The sequence below is a fragment of the Pteropus alecto genome, unplaced genomic scaffold (assembly GCF_000325575.1).
Source record: "Pteropus alecto unplaced genomic scaffold, ASM32557v1 scaffold98, whole genome shotgun sequence".
Classification (NCBI taxonomy): Eukaryota; Metazoa; Chordata; class Mammalia; order Chiroptera; family Pteropodidae; genus Pteropus; species Pteropus alecto.
In genome coordinates this window covers 1,760,017-1,776,885 of record NW_006443570.1, presented here as the reverse complement: position 1 = coordinate 1,776,885, position 16,869 = coordinate 1,760,017, and the positions used below count along the sequence as shown (strand labels likewise).

The following is a 16,869-nucleotide window of genomic DNA, read 5'->3' as shown; positions in this document are numbered from 1 at the left end:
AGCTCGTGGCAGACCCAGGCTCCTCTGCCGCACTCGGTGCACTGAGCAAGGGCGAAATTGCACCAGAAGGTTAGGTCGTCTCAAAATTTCAAGTAATAACTGATTTAATCTGTACTTTATGTAAATTTTGCATGTTATTTTTGCCTTGAGAAAACTTTTAATAGGAATATGAATACATCTGGAAATAAGAATTTTTCTAGGATGGGGTCAACAAACTTTTCTGTAAAGACTAGGTAAGAAATATTTTAGGTTTTGTGGGTGAGGCAGTCTCTGTTGCAACCACACAACTATACTGTTTTGGCCCCAAAGCAGCCATAGAACAACTATATGAACAAATGGGTGTGGCTGTGGTCCAATAAAACTTTATTTACAAAAACAAGTGGCAGGCAGGATTTGGCCTGCAGGTTTTACTTGGTCAACCCTGACCTAGGACACCAGAGATGACCGATCTTAAGAGCAATGACCACATCTTAAACAATTTTAGCAACAAAGGTTAGAATACTGAGTGCCAATACCATGTCGAATCCAAAACTAAATGATTTCATGTGCCATTTTCTTATTCATTCTTTGAACTCACTCTCAGAGCCTGGTACTAGAATACTTACAAATGAGGGAACTGAAATTAAAAAACTTATCTAAAGTCATAGTGCCAGCAAGTGGTGAAGCAGTGTGAGACCCAGATCTGACTCCGGGGCTAGTATCCTTCACCATCATACCATTATATTTTACATTTCTACGAGTCGATCTGGGCCAATAATCAAGACCTCACATGCAAGCTGACGATAAAGGAGCTCTGCTGTTCTGTAGCGACACCGACATTTTAAGTGAATCTACTATGAGAGGTTAAGATTTGGAAAGAAATGAGTAGATCATATAAAGAAAAGCTCGTAAGGCAAGAATAAGAGTGACCTCTGAAAAGCACCAAGAAAATCAAAATTAAAAAGCTGTAAAAACCCTTGACCCGTTACTTTGGTGCAACTGGCAGGTTACCTGTCTCCACTGGAATGTTCTCGTCTTCCTTCTTGTCTTCGGTCTTGCTAGCCGCTTGCTCTTCCTCAGGCACAATACCGCTCTGACTGCGTTCCGCTTGCTCTGCTGCCTCTTTCTCCCTTTCCTCCTGCCTTTTTCGGGCCTGTTCTTCTGCCTGTGCAATTTCAGCTGCAATTTTTTCCATATCCACTTCTACTTTCAAACCGCACAACTAGTAGTCAGAAAAAAATAAAACTCTTAGTAATGTTCTTTACTTATAATCTCTGAAACAGAAATACTTCAAAAGTGGGTTTTCTTGGCTACGATGTATAAAGTACATACATGGGAGAAGAACAACACAGTTCTAGAGACTCGTGTCTATAGGAAAAGAAAAGTGCTCTAGCAGCCATGTAACATCAAATATTACAAAACAGTTGGTGAGGGAATCCTAAAAGCACTGTACTGCATAAAGGCTTCTATTTTACATTTCAGGCTACTAAGCACTAGATTTACCTGTTTTAAGACAAAGTGCAAACTGTGAAGTATGTCTAAGGGAGACATCTGAAGACTAAATCTCAATAAAATGAAACTAATTCATAACTGAATGAGAGTTTAAATTAAAACGTCAGAGGGTTCTAGAGTCCACAGGCCTAGTACATATTAAATATTTCAAACCCATTACAATTTTGCCAGAAAATGGAACTAATGTTATAAAGCAAAGATCTCATGGTTATAGCAAAATTAACCCTGTTTCAGAGCAAACAATATTCAATAAAAGCATTATTTTGGAGAAAAGAATGAGGAAAAAAGTAACAAACTCAGTGATAAAAGTATAGTTAATACATTCAATTGATACCCTTTTAAGTTCATTGTTAAAGGAATCTGTGCTTTCCAGGAATTTCCTCTTCTTTTCCTGGTGTCGCTCCTCTATCTGAAGAAGTTCGGCTTCTAGTTTTCGCTGTAAGACATATGATCAGGCTTTATAACTGCTGAATTATTTTCTCTACAGCAAGTGTCAAACACAGAAAACATGTCTCATTTTTAATAGCCCACACTTTCTCATGCTGTAACGAATGTTCTGAATTTTTAATTTAAATCATTTATTACACAATGTGTCTAGCCAAGATTTTAAAGAAGTAAAATGTAACATAGAGGAATCACTATGATTAATAAGTATACGATGTTAAAGAATTCAGGCCCGAGCACTTTCTTTGGAAATACTGAGCAAGCAGTAAAGGTTGACAGGATGTCTCAAAATTCTTAACAGATATACTTTCCATTACAAGGCTCTATGTTATGATTTTAATGCCGAACGTATTAAAAATCTCTGGGAAAGATCCACTCCTTCAAGCTTCTTCACTGAATCAAGAACAGGTCAGATTGAACACAGAAGTATTTAACAGGCACACTACTGCATTATATAGAATCAGGACACATGGGATCTGTGGCATAGGCCCATTTTATTATAATAAATATTTTGTGATTTTACCTGATGAACCATTAGGGACTGGACCTGTCGTTTGAGGACTTGCATTCTAGCTGTTGTGACAACTGACCGAACGTCTGGCACCACACTCTCACTAAGGATTTCACTGATGAGGCGGTGGTTCCTCTGGAAACGGGCGGTGGCTGTATGCTTCATTGAAAAGCCATCATCATAATCTGGAATAAAAAGATGTTCTGGAAGTGTAACCATGTCAACTTAATTACCAAGGAGCCACGGCTCTCTCTGGTCTACGAGTGGGTCTAAAGGGCACCATGGGAGCACTGAGGCAGTCATTTGATAAAAACCATACAGGACATATTGTGTTCACTGGCCAACGTACTGATTTTACTCACCAAATCTTTAAGAGATGATAGGTGTCTGAGAAGGATATGACTGACATGAATGAGATATAACCATGTACCTTTTGGCCCAGAAATCAAGTGAAAACTACACATGAGAGCAAAACTGAAGTTCTGCCAAATGTGTCATTCTCTTGGTAGTAATTTAAGGCACTTACAACTGATGATAACGTGAGCTGGGCGGTGTCTTTGTCACCACAGCACTTTAATGTCAAAGTACTGAAAATACCCGCTGCAGAGAAAACATTATCTCTAGCAATATTCGGTTTCCCAGACCAGCATATATTTTATTAGATTAAAAAAGCACTAAAGCCCTAATTTTACAGGAAAAAAATATTCTTTTATTTTTTACCAATTTACACACCTATACATAGCTATCAGTGTGTAAAGGTATTACACTGCTTGCATCCACTCACATTCATATCTGTATAGTACGGATCTGGTTTATAGCCACATTTTTAATAGCTATGCAACAGTGTTTCCTTAACCTCAACCTTTGCTCATCACCCTGTTTTTGACATATGTGCTAACAACCCGTACTATTATTTACTTAATATTTTTATTTAAATTATCTCGCTAAAAAATACAGCTTTCTCTTATGCAGTACACATGAAAAGTTCCTCTCTGAACCACATCATCATCTTAGTGTCCCATCAGAGGTAGAGGGACCACACTGCAGGAAACTGCTACAGAGGTCCGAATTGAGCTGCTATGTCAGTTTAGCACCTCCTTTATCATTTGGTTCTTAAGTAGTTCCTAAAACTTTTATTATAAAGAGCACCACTATTGTTATGCAAAAGACTTTTTGTTTCCTTTTAGGTAATTTCTTTAGGACATATACTTCTGAAATTCAAATTATTAGAATAAGAAATACCTTTTAAAAAATTGTGTGACCTTTTTATTTTTTAAAGAAGAGGTTTTCACATTCACACTTATGATTATACATGGTACATTTGTGCTACCTCCATCTAAGTTATCTTTCTTTGCTTTCCTCTTTCATTTATATGGCCCCAATGTTGACCAACAGTATAAAGTTTTAGCAATTTGTGCTTGTCTTTCTTTGCACTTTATTTGTCCCAAGTTGTCCTTTTTATTTAGTACTGAGGGATAAAGTCCAAGGTCTAAAGTCACTCTTATCCTGGCATCTTAATTATTACCTGTCCTTTCTTACTAGCAGCTTTAAGATCCTATCTTAAACTTCGAAAACACAATGGGCAGAAGTTTCAGAAACAGAGAAAAGGAATCGCTTTTGACGATTGTTTCTGAATCTCTTCAGTCCTTTTCAATGTCCATGCTGTTATCTTTCACCTAATGAAAACTATTTTCTACTTATGGCTTCTATGTTGGCAGCCTTTGTATCCTCTTATACTGAACCCCATCCTTTCAATTATTTATAGACTAAATCTTCTTCTATTCTTTAGTTCTGTATATTCTTCCATTAATCATCTGATTTGAGCAATTAAGGTCTGTGTATGCTAGTGTGTTTTTAGCACTGCTGATTGCTTCCATTCCATATGCTACACTTATTATATTCTATTGTTTCTGAGAATATTTGTCAATATCCCAGTCCGTTCTTTTAAAATATCTTTTCTCTCCTTTTAAGTATATCAGTTTATTCATGTCTTTAGATGGTATCATTGCTTCCTCTCTCAATGGTATCTTCAAATGAGATCTTAAATTATTTTGATATTTTTGTTGCTTGTAGCTAGAGCTCCCAATCTTTTCCATATCATAGCAGCACACAGAGAAAATATTATTTGTACAGCTTGCTTGATATGTGGATGAGTATACTCAGAGCTGCAGGTGGCTAGCCCTGGGGCTCCTTGCAGCTTCAGACTCTGCCTGGCTTCACAGGACCAGAGGTGCAATCTGTACACCTGCGAACTATTCATGAAGAGTCAATGAGAAAGCTCTGCTATTTGTGTGTGTTGTGTGTGTTTGTGTATAAAATTTGTAAGTGTGCATGCTCATGAGTATTATCATGAGCTACCTTTATAATTCTAGTTGGATTTCTCCATTAACTGGAAAAAAAAAATTTCATAATGCTTCTTTCCACTCATTAACCTTCTTAAAAGCCTGTAATTCAGAATTTAGGGAACCAATCAGAAAACAGGGTATAACTAGAAGGCATTTAGCTCTTTAAAATTCTGATTACAACTCAAAAATCTTTCATGCATTTCAAGTACAAAGATTTTGATAAATGACAGTTTTTGCTAGTTTCTGCACTAAAAAGGATTTTTTTTCTTGTGGGAAATTCACATACAAATCTTACCAAAAATAACCAAAATACTGAAATAGCACTTAAATTATGGCTTGTTTTGCATTTAGGGTAGGAAGTAAAAACTTATTTCTCATATTTTAATGCTCAGAGAAAGCATAAACAAAACCCCACTTTTTTTTTTTACCATCTGGATCTTCAGCAGGCTGAATGCTCATGTAAGGTTCTCCTTTCTCCATGCGAGACTGTCTCTGTCGACTTTCTTCCTCTAAAGCAGCTTCTGCACGACTTTTTGCATTTATGTAAGCAAGGTATGCAGGGGAATTATGGTAGGCCTTCATAGATTCATTGTACTCTATCTGAAATTCAAATGTTTTTTAGTTTTATAATTAACATTTTACAAGGTTATAATGAATACCTATATTATCTCATTTTAATATCAAAAGACATGATAATTATCTCCTTTTTACAGATAAAGAATCTGAAGCCTAGAGAAATTAAGAGACTTGACCCAGGTAAACAAAGCCTGAGTGCAGCCTCAGCTGTCTGCTTAGATCTTATGCTTCTTTTATAAATAATAAGCAAATCTTTATGCCTTTTTCACTGTATCCATCCCACTGCAGTCCCCATTCTACCTTTTCTGCTTCGTATTCGTTTAAATATTCTTGCTTTTCTTCATCAGTGAGATCTCGCCACATGCCACCAATAATCTTGCCAATCTCCCACAACTTTAGGTCAGGGTTGGAAGCCTTTACTTGGTCCCAGACCTTGAAAAAGAAACAGTTGAAATTTTAGTATTGATGCCTAAAATTATAGGCCTTTAAAAATATTTTAATATGAAAATTTTAAAACAAACAAAAGCAGAGGGAACAGTGTCAAATCTCTATGTTCTCATTAGCCTGCTACGACAGTTGTCAATGGTTGGCCAATCTCATTTCATCTATATTCTGCTAGATTACTGTAAGGGCAGATCTCAGACATCTCCAATCATTGCAGGTACTTAAGATGAGCTAACTCAAAAATACAGTCTATGTCTCTCTAAATGTTCACAAAATTTAAAAGGAAAGTGGTTGACATGCATGGTCTAATACGACATATCAAATATATATATTATAATTATGACCAAAAGTGTAAAAAGTTTCTAAATAGTGAAAATAGCTAAATGCTCTTGTCTTTAAAGAAGATATTGGCCATATTTGCTATTTTCACAACCAAAAAAAAAAAAGGAAAATTAAAGGTAGTATAAATAAAAATTACTGTAAGCTTACTATTTAGAGATAATTGTTGTCTTCTAAGCTTTCTTTTTTCTTGAAACTAACACATAGTTGACATTATTTTTATAAAAATAAGGTACTAATACATATAGCTTTATATTCCTTTTTTCACTTAACATTCTTCTCATGTCATTAAATATTCTCCATAGACCACAAAACATTGGCTATACAATATCATCTTAAGGATTTTAACCGTTTATTTAATTGTATTCTTGTTGGATTTTAGTCCTGGCATGTTAAAATCAGAACTAATTTTTTAAAAACTGCAGTTCTTTATCCTTTCCTCTGACTATGCACAGAAAAGCTGGTTAAGACAGTTTGAGATCTGATGTAAAGCAAAGACGCGAAGACAGCGGTCCTTACTCTTTCTGGCTTTGGAGCACCTACCTTTCTGCTATACCTCATGTAGGGCATCAGCGGCTTATCTGGTGGCTTTGGGGGTTTTGGAATCGTGATACCAGAGGATGCCTATAAAAGAGTTAAATACATTCATTACTCAATTGTGAGACGTTCACCAGCAAAATGAAAAGAGAGTGCCTTAAAAAATTCTAATGCGCCTTTCTTCTACTCGTCCATGGATACAAGATTCTTATATTTTCTCCACGGAAAATAGCTATCACTGTAAATTCAGAAATGTTCATATCAAAAGAAAATAAAGAAAATGACTTTAAGCACATAATTTTTGAATATTTTACCTAGCAGTTTATTGCTACTGCTTTGACAATCTGGCTGTAAGAACAAATAAATTATTATAACATAATCTATACATTGAAAATATATGGTTACATATCAAATGTCCCACATAGGACATTACCTGGCACCCTTTTATTTTGCTTAATTTACCATAATACATACAGTCAACACTTGATTATCTGCACCAGAATCTGAATTCTTCAGCACTTACCACACTTACACAATCTACAGGGGACTTTGTGTCTATTTGTACTATTTAGGAATGCACCCCCACATAAACAACGTCACTACCACAAAAACTAATCCTAGGTTCAAAACAGATACCAAAAACTTATCTCCTCTATCATGACTAGAGATTTTATTTTTCTTAAGGTTCTATGTCCATATCTAGTGGTTTCCTATTAAAGGGGATTGGGAAGTAGGAACTAAAGTCATGCCTGTTCTGGTCCTTAGTCCTAAGAACAGTGTAGGAGTGAGCAAGTTCATCAGGAAGAAAGAAATGGCAGATACTGGGCCTGGTTAAGTTACTTTTGAGGCCATATGGTATATCAAAAAACTCCATTCAATTAAAAAAAGCTTCTAGTGGGCACTCCACATAACTCTAATCCAAGAATGCCTATTTCTGAACTTAGTCTCATCTTAACATATATGACTGCATTACTTTTATCTTCCCTCAATTACTGGGAGACCCCCTGATATTGATTCTCCTTGCCAGGCAGAGGGGAAGAAGTGCTGGCTTCACTCTATTATCAAGACAGAGACTGGCGAATCCTATAAAAAAACTAAAGTGACGTTTTGTCCTCTTGCTCTTCTGTTGCTGCTGTGACAGAACCCCAGGGAAACTCTTCCATTCTGGGCAACGACCCCAATCATAACCTTCTTTTTAAACCAACGGCTCAGAGAGTTAGCCTGTTTGTACCTTATTCCATTGTTTTTGAAACGATGCTTCCTCTTACTACGAGGAGAGTTTCCATCCCTATATACTTTTCCATAACTGTGCTTCTTCATATACAACATGATTAGAAAGCATTTCACCTCTGAAGCAGTATTTCCTCTCTTTCCACTCCTCCTATACATTCTTACCATACCTCATGCTGGTGCCCCTGCAGACAGACCCTGCTTTTAGCCAGTGGTGGGCAATGGAGGGAGTTGAGCCATGGGGGATGTCCACAGAGGTGGTATGAACAGTAAGGGAAGATCTGTCTCAAGGTCTGTAGGAGTTCTTTCAAGGGCAGGGAATGGGGGGATTCCTACAAGGCTAACCTTATGTCATGGATTCAGAGTAAGAAACTAGAAAGTCTGATTCTTCACACATGAAGTTATTCCATTTCTAACTGATATTCAACACAAACCTTCGGAATTTCATGAAGTGGGTTACATATAAAGTTAAAATTGTACCAATAACTGAAGTTGGTAGACCACTGTTAACAAAGGTAAAGAATTCTAAAATGTCTATGCTTGAATATGTTGAATTTAAACACTTAAAAGACAAATTATAGTAATATCTGCTCTTTGATATTTTTCAAAGAACTGCACTTTATAACATTAATGGACTTGCTTATTTCTCGTCCTTTCTCCCAAAAGAAGGAACCCAAACACCTACACATTGACCAATTTACAAATGCAAACAAAACAAAACCCAAAAGAATAACAAAGTTAAATCCTACCTGATTTTCAGGACACTAAAGATTTATATCATTAAACACACAAATTTATTACCATCTCAGACAGTCTTCTTTCTACAATGTCTTAAACGTTTCTCTACTCTTTAAAAAAAAAAAAAAAGAAAGCAGTTTGCATTCAACACACTTACAACCACCGCTTTGCTGTAATCCTCTGGTTTGAGGTATAAAAAACTGTTGGCCCCTTTATTAAATGGCCCAGTGGTTCTGCTTTTGGAGGTTCTGCTGTTTCCTTTCTTAGCTATTTCTTTCCTTGCTGTTATAAAACCTAACCCTAATAGCAATTGTCCGTCTTTCCAATTTTCTGCTTCTAACTGACAATGAGTTGGAGGAATCAAGTAATTATGGTTGTTAAAACTGTGCTTACATAAGAGTAAGGTTCTGGGACTCTCCTACAAATAAAGTCCATGATTTTGTGAAATTTATTTTGGCTACCTGAGAGTTTTTTGTTGTTGTTTCTTCCCCAATTCTCAGCTATTTCTCTGGTAGAATCTCATTTAAGGGTTTTCTTCTGGGATAGAATTTCCACTAAAGTATAGAAACACACTATTTTTAACATTTTGTCTAAGTCTGTTTTCACATTTGTACTGAAGAGAATGTTAATCACCATCTGAACAAAGAACTGATGAGGAGTGATTTCCATCTCATAGCTATCATAAGCACTCCAAAGGTTTCAACATGCTACATAAAGTTATTGTCTGAATACTATTAAAGTGTACTGGAGTGAACAGGAAAGCCAGATGTTCTATAAAGCCTACAGGAAGCTACTTCGAATCATTCCTTCAAATCACTGACTTACAGCAATTTGCAGACAATACCAAATAAGAGACCCCTTTCCCAAAGTAACGCATAAATGGGGTCATCTTAAAATAATGGTAAAAATCAGATCTACTGAGTCCTAAACATAGCTTAAATTAGATATATAAAAAAGGTAGTATAAAACTTTAGGCATAACTACTTTTCTTAGAGAATGAGTCAATGACCTAAGACAGAGGTCACTAAAAGTTGAAGGGACTGGGATTAACATAGGCTGAAAGCCTCCATATTTTCTAGGCCTTTTAGGTTAAGTCTAAATACCAGTTTGATTATACTTTCAATCTGGTATTGAGTACAATAATACAAAGAAAACATCCACAAAGAGTCAAAACACCAAATTTTCCATGTTCAACAACCTTCTTATCCTAAGCTACCCTGAAGCCAGTGCCCACTCCAAATGTTGGGTTCCAACATCCCCAAGAAGGAATGGGGAAAAATAGATAATTGACCCAGGCCCCAAGACTAGAATGCACTTCCCTTTTCCTAGTAAGTCTCCATCAAATTTCATTTTATTAACAGAGACTTCTCACAGATACGTCCAAGTTAAGAACAAAATGTTCACACAAACTGAAATACAAATGATTCTAATATTACAGTGACCACCATTTTTATTCCATTAACATAGATAATCAAGAGCTGACTGTATAGAGCTATTAAAATGTAATCATTCTCATGTTTACTGCTCATGAGTAATTTTCTGCATTAATGTGAATCATCCAAAATTGATTCTGCTCCTTGTTTAAATTAAAATGTTCTTTATTATTTGATCATCTTGCCACCCATTACACTTGTGAAACACATTCGGGCCAGGGAAAAACATGTACCAATGCACATAAAAATTGTATGCATTGTGAAATGCATACATACACACATACATACACACCTTCTTTTCAGATACCATGAAATATGCATGGCACATAAAACTTGATATGCTTATGAAGTACAAATTATGCAGAAACAATGAAAAATTTAGACAAACAAAACCTATCGAGCTAAGCGATATGCTTACCAAGATAGACATACAGTTGATAATTACAAACTTTCTGCTTCGGCTTGACTACAGGGTGAGAGGGCTTTTTTGAAGTCACATTAATTGATTTATTTACGAATACAGCGAACAAAAACCAGAGATTGTAAAGTTTACAGCCATTCTGGGTTGTATAAATTCTCACCAATACTATAGTCCAATGAATACAGGTATTTGACTTTTGGATTTATTTTATATATTTTTGGTAAATCATTTTTACAATTATTTCTTTGGTACCTAAATTTTCTTGGAGTTTAAGATGATTCTAAAATAAAATATCCGAAGCATATCATCCATATTTGATTATCTTAGGTTGATCGTTTATTTTTACTGTTTTCCCCTTAGGTTGATCAGTTAAATGAAGTATCTTCAGTTTCAGAAATTGTTTCGCTTATCCTAAGGATTATAAATACAACTGGTACTTCAAATTAATTTCATTCAACTTTCATTCTTTAATTCTTTGAAGTGACAAAAAAACCTTTTTCTCTTTTTAACTGGAAATTAATCTCAGTTGTGAGGTCAACTATTAAATCCAAAAGACAAATAATTATGTGTAGCAGTTCAAACTGGTAGGCTAGTTAGAAAAAGCCAGGTCTGCAAGCCCAGCCTTTACTAAAAAACTGAATTCTTAAGCCTAATGCCAGTTACCTTAAATGGAAGATAACTCTTCATCTCAAAAAGAGTATTTAGTCATAAGAAATTCTAGGTTTGTCTACACATAGTATATGCATTAAGAGCCCAAGGTTTTATCTCTACTGATCACCAAACAGAATGAATTCTTTTCTATATACATATCCAGATTGCTTTTTTTTTTTTTTCCCCAGTGTAAGAGCACAACAAATGTTTAAAATAGCTTAAAAGCCTGGTTAAAAATTTTTTTTTTAATGGCTGTGCAGGTGATTCAAAAGGACCTAACTCTGAAGGCATTTCTGGTCAATTCCAGTTGTTTGCCGGATGCTGTAATAGTTGATTCTCCTACCGTGACCCGGCTGTTGGTGCCCGGGTTCCCTCCCAGCCTGTAGTTGTTGTAGGCGAGATGACTGTATGGATTGTATCCCACAAACCCTGGTGTGCTGGGCATTTGCTGATGGAAACAAATGAGACAAAAACACGAATGAGAAATGAGCTCAAACGAGGAAAACACAGAAATGAAAAATGATCTGCATATGGCATGCAAAAGCAACCTGAATTTAAACAAGCAATGATGTGTTGTATTTGTTCTTTTTCTTTCACTGAGAAACCAGTCTGCGAGTGTTTTTTCTTTTCTTTTTCCTCTTTCTCTTTGTAGGGGCCAGTGGTATTTAGTGAATGTATGTGCTTGTTTTTTTTGGGATAAGCAATACGGTGAAGTGTCTCAAACATTCAGGATCATTTTGTGGTCAATACTATGATGTAACAACTTAGCAATATATGTCTGAGATAGGAAAGCTTGAAATGTGATAAACTGTAAGTCTGAAACCACTTTACATGCAAAACAAAACATGATTTATTTGACAGTTATATGGATGCTGCCAATGTATATATCTATTAAAACAAAAACAAGAAATGAATTGTTTTCAAAGACAGTTTTAAATCATTTTATATGTGAGAAATGAGAAGAGACTCAAATCAGGAAGCCAGAAAAGTTGTCAATAGAAAAGAACATATGTGGGATTCAATGGATGTCACATACATGATTTTAAAACAAAGACTTGTAAAAAATGCATGGATTTCATTCTGGGATACTGTCTGATCTTTTAGAATCCAGTCAGTCTTTTATAGGCTTTCTCTTCCATCTCTTCTTTGATCCATCTTCCATAGGTTAATCATGAACAAGTTCTGCAGTTAGTTTTAAAGTGAAATGCTTTTCTAGTTGACAGACTTGAACTCTCATCTAATTTCTGATAGCTTTAGCCCTTTCAAAACACAACTACTAATTGCAGCAACAGAATTTTTGGCTTTTGTGAATTATGTGTTGATGTGATCACAAATGGGCTCTTCTATGGCAGTGCCCTGTGGTTAATACAATGACATCCAATGTTCATGAGAACCAAGGTATAATGCATAAAAAGGATGTAGCAAAGAGAGACCAAAAGTAGGGTATTTTACTTAATGAAAATTCAATCAAAACAAGTGACAGTAATTTCATTTTAACATGCAATTAACAGTATCAGCCCTGAATTGTATAACGTAAAATACACTTAACACATCCCAACTAAGCTGTAGCTGTTATGAAATAAATATCTAAAACATGCCGCTGCACATATCCTTAGTGTCCGAAAGATATTCAAGCAGATAATTACATTTGAAACTGACCAATTTCTATTCTACATAGTTATAGAAGACGCAAATCAAGCATATTTAAGTAGGCAAAACACAGATGAAGTATCAAAGGCACAAAAGAAGTGTATATTACTTGGAGTGGTACATTTGGGTGGTGGTGGTGGTGGTGGTGGTGGTGATGGCGGTGGTGGTGGAAGTAATGGAAAAAAAAAAGGAAGGAGGAGAACTCATTTAATATCCATTCTGCTGGATGTCCTAATCCCTAGTCTTCTATATTTTATGTGTCAATGTGAAATTATAATGGTACAGAAATATGACTAAAGAAAGGCAAAAAAAATACCTTCCTACATTTGAGAAGTCATAAGGGCACACACTTGGTTTTGAGCTATTTTTATTATCTCAAAAGATCAAGTGTGTCTTCAAGATACTATACACTGTCTGAGGTGGTATTTATGTCAAAATGACAACTTCAAAGGTTGCATAAACAATGAGAATCAGTGTTCAACATTATGAAGCAATAATGTAAAAAAATTAAGTAGGGGAACTAAAAAAAAAAAAATTGAAACTAAAACATTACAATTATACCATTGCCAAAAATGAAGTACATGATTAGCTCTTTGAGGTCAGGAATCTCAATTGTTCAATTCCACCTGTATAGCCACTAGCAGAGTGCCAAAGAGATGGTCATAAGAAATGTTCTTTAAGGAAAAAAACAAAGCAAACACAGGACTTTAAGATCTACTAGAAGTAACTTCAGAGACTGTATGTTACATAAATTGAACTGAGAACATGTGATACAGTATCTCTTTTAAAAAGTATCTTACTAAAGAAAAATTGTTGGTAAACATAACTAAAACATTTACCTAAGGGTTAGTAATTAAGAATAGTTATCTAATGGAGAAAACAAAATTATACAAGGACCTAATTAGTAAACTAGCTTGAAATCAAGGGGGTGAGGGAGATGGAAGGAGGGCTAATAGCCATTAAAGAACTGCTTTTGTAGGATATGGTCAATGTTAACAGTGTTACAGTGTTTTGTTTTTTTTTTTCTTTTTTAAATTAAAAAAACAAGGAATCCATTTCAGGAAGGCATGAAGAGTTAAATTTGTTTTGTGGATTGGACAATTATTTGACATGCTGACCAAGCTGGGCCAGAGCTTGCTGGGTGAAAACTAGTTCACTGCTATTATTTAGACACTTTGAAGCATATCAAATCCCAAACCAATAAAAATATTATTTATGGAGTGGAATAAAATTCAACAGCAGGATCTGACCCATAGATAAAATCTTTACTTGAACAGCTTGAAAATAAAGATTTACAGTAAGTGTTATTATAGAACTGGAAGCTTTATTGTTTGATTTAATATGAAAATTATATATAGACAAGGAGAGAAAAATATAACCAGTTGAAGGTTAGGTTTGAAATTAATAAATGCCAGAATGAGCATTCATTCAATATCGACTTTAAAGACTCTTAATAGAGATTAACAAGAAAGGTGTTAAACTTGTCAGTTATTTCCCATTTTAAAAAAGAACAGAGCACAGGAGGTTGGCATTTCAGCCGCATGTTTTTTTAAATGTTGGGGTTGGTTCAAGATAAGATGCAAAGAGTTATTTTATTTAGTAGGAAGTGCTGTTTTTTAGCTGAATTTTTCATCCTGTTGCTGTGATGACTGAGTGACTGTTCCTGGAAGACATCTGGGTTTTTTGTATCAAGGCCAGACTTGGCTATTACATTAACAAGAAAATTAAAACTTACTGTTGCAGGAGCTGGGGTGGGAGGTGGGGCATAAGATGGTCTTTCTGTTTGAAAGAAAATAAATAACTTCTTGTAAACAACTGAGATATAATACTATGCAACAAAACTACCAATGGTCCTGTTTTGAAGAAAAAAAATGAGAGTATTTTGGAATTCCCATTTGCTAGGGCATTAGTCTCTTATTAATATAGATTGATAAATATAAAAAATGAAACTTACTTGACATTTTGGAAGATTAAGTTCTCAGTTCCTTAAGAATGAATCTGAGACACTAAAATAAAAAAAAGAAAAAAAAAGAAAAAAAAAGAGAATCAAAACTCAGCAAGCAGAAGAGAATGTTTTCCTAAAGAATAGGGTAATTTAATTGGTATTTCTTAGTAAAATTACTTAACATTATCTTCTATTAACCAAGCCTTTTGCATATTTTACTAGTTCTTTAGTAAAAATTTGGATGATCGGAATTAAATGACTGAAACATATTACTGGGGATATTAAAAATAATATTAGACATGTACTTTCAAGTTTTTTTCTTATGCTACTGAGCCACCTCTTGTATGAAAAACATTTTGCTGATGCCATGTACACATTTAATCAGACTGATAAAAACATAAATAAAATGTGATGTATTATCAGGGCCCACCCCAACAAGGCCTATTAGATACGGACAGCTTCCTGATCAGCAGTTGCTCTCCCTTCCTTTTAGGATATCAACTTCTATTAAAATGGAGCAGTATTTTTATTCCTGGAGGCAGTGTGAAATGTAACTGGTATGATAATGAGCTTTACATTCTCTTATGGTGGTAAATAACTTAATAACGGGCTGAGAATAAATTGAGACTCTACCTGAAAAACTCTTATTAACCTCCACCACAGCCCATTTCAAAATATATCTCGAGACCTTTTTTCATAAATTACCCAGGCAGAATTGTTTCCTCATCTGTACTCCTACATAGATCTAAGATATTGTTTATCATACAACACCTGTTAATATGGCTAGATTGTGAGTGGCATTGGAACAGGGACCATCTAACTCATTATTTTAGTCCCAGTACCTAGCTCAATTCTTAAAAAATGTATCCTACTATTAGCAGGTCACCTGACCATATACATGTAAACTTGTTCCTGATATCAATATATGTCACACACAGTGTGAACAAAAAGACATTCATTTTTAGGAAAAAAGGCAAAGAACTTCTTTGACTACTTGGAGTACTTTCATCCAACATTATGTGAAACAAACATGATTTTTCTTCTTCTATTTTGCATTTTAAAGGAATTTCTTGGAACATAAGGAATAAGAGACCTGGTGTGGAAAGAAATACTGTAGTTTATTTTCTCAATGGTCCAACCTGGGTCTCTCCCCCTTTACTTAAGGAACAGGCAGAAACCGCTGACTCTGGTGCAACGTCCTTCCTGCTCACCTTTAGGGAGCTGTCAACATCCAGTAGGCCTTGCTGTAGGGTGCCCCGACAATAACTGCCATAAGCTCCCTAGAATATCACTCGTTGTTGGTTCTTTAAAATTACTGCTCTCCTTTGCTATATCATAAATTCTAAGAGCGGGCTTGTACATTTGTCTACCACTGGATCCATCCCCAGCGCCTGGCATAAAACACGAGATAAGTATCTGTTCATACCTTATACGGGACAAGCTAATTACTTACACTACTTCGTTAACAGTCACAACTACCAACAAGATATGTATTGCTCGTCCCATTTTACAGATAAAAATAGGAGTCTCCGCGAGTTTTAGTAACCTGTCTAAAAACACACATAGCCAGGAAATGCCAGGACTGGGTTTCAAACCCAGGCCAAACTGTTCCAGAGCTTTCGCTCTTCACTCTAAACCACACCGTGAGCCTTCAGGTCGCTGCCTGAACCAAAGGGAAAACACCTTCCTGGGGGTGAGGACCACGGGCTTGGCTCGCCCCAAAGGCTTCCTCTGAGGTCGTTTCCTTTATGTTTCTCGTGGAGGATGCACGTTACCAGCAACTCCACCAAAGCTGCTTTGCCCAATTTCGCGCGGTTTGTGGAAGGGGCAAATCTCGCCGCCCAGGAGGGAACCCAGATGGGACTCCCTCCCGACCCCTCGCTCGGCTAGGCCTCAGGGAGGCCGCAACCGGCCCCCCGCGCTGGCCCCGCGGACAAGCCTGAACCCCCGCAAGCCCCGGGGCTGCTGAGTCCCGCCGAGCCGGGACACCACGACTTGCCACCCTCCCGACCCGGTGGAGCCCAGTCGGAAACACTCACCCGCGGGCAGAAAAAGCGCCCGCAGCTCCGGCCTCGCTTCCCTTTGTCCCGCGCACGCCCCGCCCCTCGCCCCGG

The 16,869-nt window shown here is 36.2% G+C and overlaps 1 protein-coding gene across 4 annotated transcripts in view; it reads right to left on the bottom strand.

The window, feature by feature from the left end:
* SMARCE1 (SWI/SNF related, matrix associated, actin dependent regulator of chromatin, subfamily e, member 1) overlaps positions 1-16,869 on the bottom strand; it is a 19,320-nt gene extending 2,451 nt beyond the window's left edge. Inside the window, exons 1-10 of one of the 4 annotated variants that reach the window (XM_025041674.1) lie at positions 16,795-16,869; positions 14,765-14,816; positions 14,546-14,589; positions 11,441-11,608; positions 6,694-6,774; positions 5,668-5,799; positions 5,220-5,391; positions 2,459-2,631; positions 1,826-1,927; positions 991-1,201 (exon numbers count right to left, since the gene is read on the bottom strand). In XM_025041674.1, coding sequence (XP_024897442.1) covers positions 991-1,201; positions 1,826-1,927; positions 2,459-2,631; positions 5,220-5,391; positions 5,668-5,799; positions 6,694-6,774; positions 11,441-11,608; positions 14,546-14,589; positions 14,765-14,771 — 1,090 coding nt within the window. In that variant the 5' untranslated portion in view covers positions 14,772-14,816; positions 16,795-16,869. The remainder of the gene's footprint in view (positions 1-990; positions 1,202-1,825; positions 1,928-2,458; positions 2,632-5,219; positions 5,392-5,667; positions 5,800-6,693; positions 6,775-11,440; positions 11,609-14,545; positions 14,590-14,764; positions 14,817-16,794) is intronic. The other 3 variants (XM_006924672.3, XM_025041675.1, XM_015599307.2) reach the window with 3 other exon arrangements.